The sequence below is a fragment of the Fukomys damarensis genome, unplaced genomic scaffold (genome assembly GCF_012274545.1).
Source record: "Fukomys damarensis isolate Sample0158 unplaced genomic scaffold, DMR_v1.0_HiC HiC_scaffold_30, whole genome shotgun sequence".
In the NCBI taxonomy this organism is placed as follows: domain Eukaryota; kingdom Metazoa; phylum Chordata; class Mammalia; order Rodentia; family Bathyergidae; genus Fukomys; species Fukomys damarensis.
In genome coordinates, this window is record NW_022900942.1 from 5,509,126 (window position 1) to 5,513,761 (window position 4,636).

Genomic DNA, 4,636 nt, shown 5'->3' on the forward strand with positions numbered 1-4,636 from the left:
AAAAAAAAAAAAAAAAAAAAAAAAAAAAAAAAAAAATAGAATATCTGCCCTGGTGTCATGGCTAGCCTACACCATCTGTCTTTTTTCCCTGTAAGCAGATCAACTATGCAAAATCAGCACAGCGTCTGATTTGGAGCAAACAGAAGAACCGTGGAGCACTGAGAGAGGAATCTTCTCAGCGACCTGGTCAGATGAGCACCAGGAGGCAAGCACTGGCTCTGGTTGGAAAGAGAAGCCACAGATTCAGAAACTGTTGATAGGAAGGCATTTTCAGGGCCCTTGCCCAAGAAGGCTGTTTGGTTGAGCTCCTGTAGTAAATTCCACCTTCTTCTTTCTTTCTTATCCCTAGTGCTTCCCTGTGATTCCATAGAAATATTTGCCTCCTCTATCTTCATATTATGTATATCCCGGTGTATGCTTTAGCTCCTCCCACTGTGCATTCTCGCTAATATTTCCCTTCCACATTAATCCCAGCCTTCATAGAGTCTTTTCTCAATAAGTTGTCTACCATGGTTTCCATCTCCTGTTTTTATGATTACATAACTCTTTTTTCAGTCCAAAGTCTTAAAATTCTGCTTTGCTCTCATCCTTACAGTGTCTTTCTATATTTGTAATCAGTACTTTACGAAAATTTACATGTGTCTTGCTTACATTTTTTTTGTCACCTCGATCCTACCTATAGTTCTCTGTGCCTTTAATCCTTTTTATCCCCTAATTCATTTCAGAACCACAATTTCAACCCCATGAGTCAATTCCAACCCAGGATATTTTTTGCAGAGATTCCATCCATTGGCAGTAAAAGGGTAAATTCACTAGGGATTATTCTCAGTACTCTATAGTAAGAAAAGTGTGGGGTTGCTGTAGGTTAGAAAAACTACATAAGAGCCAAGAGATGCTTCTTGCAAATGGTGCTTACCCAGGAGAAAGTGGGTTCTTAAGAGACAGTCTGTGAATGTTGTGAGTTGATAAAAGACTCTAAATGTAGACCAAGCACTACATGTCTTGTGTCTTGGGGTTGGGGTATAATTCAGTGGCAGAGCACTTGCCTAGTATGCACAAGGCCTTGGGTTCCACCTCCAGCAATGAAAGAAAAGAGATTATATCTTCACACAGTTCCCCAAAGTACCTGTTTTTATAAGTTAGCCTCAGCATCAGGCATTTAAAATTTAGTTTGGCTTTAAACAATGTAGAAAAGCTCTCCATCTGAGAAGATTTATGGAAGTAATGAAAAGAGGAATCACTGTGGCAGAGAGCCCACCCTGTTCCATTAAAGGGAAAGGGTTTAGAAATGGTGTAGTACAGACTCACTAAAAAGGTAAAATATTCAGATAGAGAAATGTGCTCCTCTATATTTAGTTGACATGAGGAAGAATATGAATAAAGCCTTTGGTCTTTCCATTTTCCTTAATAGGAACAACCTCAGTGTGGAGAAAAACTTTACAAATATACAAAATTGGGGAAACCATTTAGCAGTATAGAACCACTTTGTGAGTACCACGGAGACCTTGCTGAAGAGCCCTTCTATGAAAGTCAGGAGAACAGAAACTACTTCTTCCAGGATGCACTTCTAATGACACCTGAAAAAATCTGCAGCGTGAATAAAACCTATGCGTGCAACCAATGTGAAAAGACTTTTTGCTACAGCTCTCACCTCATGAGGCACAAGAAGATGCACACTGCAGAGAAGTTCTTCAAGTGCCAGGAGTGCAGGCAAGCCTTCAAGTATTCCTCCAACCTGCGGCGGCACCTGAGGACCCACACTGGAGAGAAGCCCTTTGAGTGTGGTCAGTGTGGGAAAGCCTTCACCAGGAACTTCAATCTGGTTTTGCACCAGAGAAACCACACAGGAGAAAAGCCCTATGTGTGTAAGGACTGTGGGAAGGCATTCAATCAGCCATCATCTCTCAGGAGCCACATGTGAACACACACCGGAGAGAAGCCCTTTGAATGCAGCCACTGTGGGAAAGCATTCAGAGAGCACTTGTCCCTTAAAACACTCCTGTGCACCCATACCAGGGAGAAGCCTTATGAGGGCAACCAGTGTGGGAAGCTCTTCCGCACCAGCACACACCTGAATGTGCACAAGAAAATCCACACTGGGGAGAAACAGTATGAGTGTGGGACCTGCGGGCAGGTCTTGAGTTGCCTCTCCACCCTGGAGAGTCATATGCGAACTCACACAGGGGAGAGGCCCTATGCCTGCCAGGAATGTGGGTGGGCCTTTGGCCAGTCTTCACACCTCACTGTGCCTGTGAGAACCCACAGGGTGGGGATACCCTGCCCCTGCAATCAGTGTGAGAAAACCTTCAGACACAGCTCATCCCTCATTGTGCACAAGAGGACCCACAATGGGCAAGAGAGCACTAGGCAAGGTGGCCTGCCCTTGTCAATGCCTCAGACCTACAGTGGGCTCCTAGGAAGTTGATGTCTGGTTTGTACAGATACACACATGGTGGGCTGCCCTTATCTCTTATGATGCTCATTTACCTGTATCTCATGTCTCCATGTGCAGTATGTCCCCGGCATCTGCAGGTTCTGCTTCTGTGGATTCATCCAATTGCATGTTGAAAATAGCCGGACAAAGTTGTATCTGTACTGAATATTGTATGTATACTTCTTCTTGAAGTGATTCCCTAAGTGATACAGTGAAACATTTACACAGCTGTGTATTGGTCATTTAGAGATGGGAAGATGTGCGTATGTAAACACTACATCAGTTTATGTAAGGGATGTAAGCATCTTTGGATTTTGGTATCTGAGGAGGGTGCTGAAACCATCCCTGTGGATACTGAGGGATGACTATATGTTTGCATTCTGGCTTAATTCTAATATTGTCTTTACTTCCATTATTACTTGTTCTTCCACCCATGATTTATTGGAATTAAATGCCAGTTCACAGATATATTTTCATAGAGATAGAATTACATACAGCAAAATGTATACATCATAATGTGGAGTTGGATGCACTTAACAGACATATACTTGTATGTAACCAACACCCTATTCCAGGCTTAGAATGTGAATGTTCCTGCATGTTATTCTTACTTGCCTTTTTGTTGTCTGGTTTCTAGTTTAATTACATAGCGAGCAGAATATATTATTTTTATGTTACTGAATTTTAAGGTATTTGATGTCATATCTGCTAGTTGCCAATGAAATTTGTCCCTTCTTTATAAAAGAACCTATCTTTTTGGTTCACCTTGTAATGTGCACTATTAAAAACCCTCTATCTCCTAGTTAGGAGGCTGTGTTGCACAGTCTTAAATAGTATAAGTATTAGAAGATACTAGGTATGATCTGGGAAAAGATATTGTGCAAGCAATTGAACTTACCTATATATCTACATTCCTCACCTTTTGTACAAGCAAACATGATGTCCCAAGCTAGAGGAGCCATTCTATGACCATCAGGGTAAAAGCCACATGCTAAGGAGAGGTTAGCCAAAAGTCAATCTTCCTGCTTCCCTAATCTAAAAAGAAAAAAAAATGTGTGTGTGTGCATATATAGTATTTTTTTGTGAGTGCCCCAGCCCTGGGCTATTTATTTCTGGATGTCACATTACATTAAAAAAAACAAAACAAAACAACAACAACCCAAAAACTACAGTGCTTCCTGATTAAAGACTTAAAGCAAAGGGTGGGTGAGAAAGGGAGTGGGCTCATTTTACCTTAATGCAGTCCCTAACTGATGCACTTAGTATATGTCAATTTATATTATTTGTGTTGAATTAACCATTTACACATTTATAAGCAGTAATCTCTATTGTTTACTGAAAGGTACATTAATTTACTTGCCATAATTGTAGATTATTGAATAATCTGTGTAAATGTCAGTTTTTAAATTTGTGGATATATTTTAAAGTAATGGAATTAAATGAAAAGCTTTTTAACATTTTATACATTTCCAGAAAATTGTTATTTTTATTCTTATAAATTTACCTTTAATAATGAACATTCAACCATTCACCATAGTGATAGCTAATACGTAATGCTTGCTGTTAACAGATATCAGCCATTCCTCAAAGCTTTACATCGTTTAGTCCTCACAGTGATACCTTGAGGTACCCTCATCACATCTCACTCCAGCTGACAATGTCCCCACTCCTAGAGTCTCCACAACACAGGGCAACAGAGGTGACAACCAACAGACTGCCCTGATAAAAGAGACCATCCAGGAGGAGAGTTTTGCTTCAGGATTGAAGTATTACCCTACCACAGAGACTAGAATCATGGGAAAGCAACAGAAGATCCTGGATGTCTCCCATCTCTCCTAAGGCAGATCGGGGGGCACAGATGGAGAGAAATGCAAATACTGGGCAGTGGAACTCTATGAAGAAAATAAGACATAAACTAGGTGAGTTCAAAGAGAAAATTAACCAAAAGTTCATAGAATTACCACTCAAATATCCAATGTAGACTGGGGGGAAATGTGGAAAAAATTGTAAGAGGTGATGAAAACAATTTAAAACATGAATGACAAATTCACAAAAGATATAGAATTTTAAAAAAGATTTAAGAAATAACAAAACCCTTCAGAGAATCCATAAATTTCAGAAATGATCATTTTGCAGGCAGTGTCTGAATTAAGGACAAAAGTAGAATTTGAAGTACCGAAGCCATAAAAATAAAAAAATTAG

The 4,636-nt window shown here is 40.0% G+C and overlaps 2 protein-coding genes across 2 annotated transcripts in view; one reads left to right on the top strand and one right to left on the bottom strand.

Moving 5' to 3' along the window:
- The window catches only part of Znf333 (zinc finger protein 333), a 4,895-nt gene extending 2,435 nt beyond the window's left edge, over positions 1-2,460 (top strand). Inside the window, 4 exon segments of the mRNA XM_033757322.1 lie at positions 96-186; positions 721-795; positions 1,191-1,221; positions 1,412-2,460. Of these exon segments, the coding sequence (XP_033613213.1) occupies positions 96-186; positions 721-795; positions 1,191-1,221; positions 1,412-2,425 (1,211 nt within the window). The 3' untranslated portion in view covers positions 2,426-2,460.
- LOC117283209 (60S ribosomal protein L26-like) overlaps positions 1-2,685 on the bottom strand; it is a 6,551-nt gene extending 3,866 nt beyond the window's left edge. Inside the window, exon 1 of the mRNA XM_033757351.1 lies at positions 2,488-2,685. The gene's annotated coding sequence lies outside the window, so the exon portion shown is untranslated. The remainder of the gene's footprint in view (positions 1-2,487) is intronic.
- Between the last annotated feature and the right edge of the window lie 1,951 nt (positions 2,686-4,636).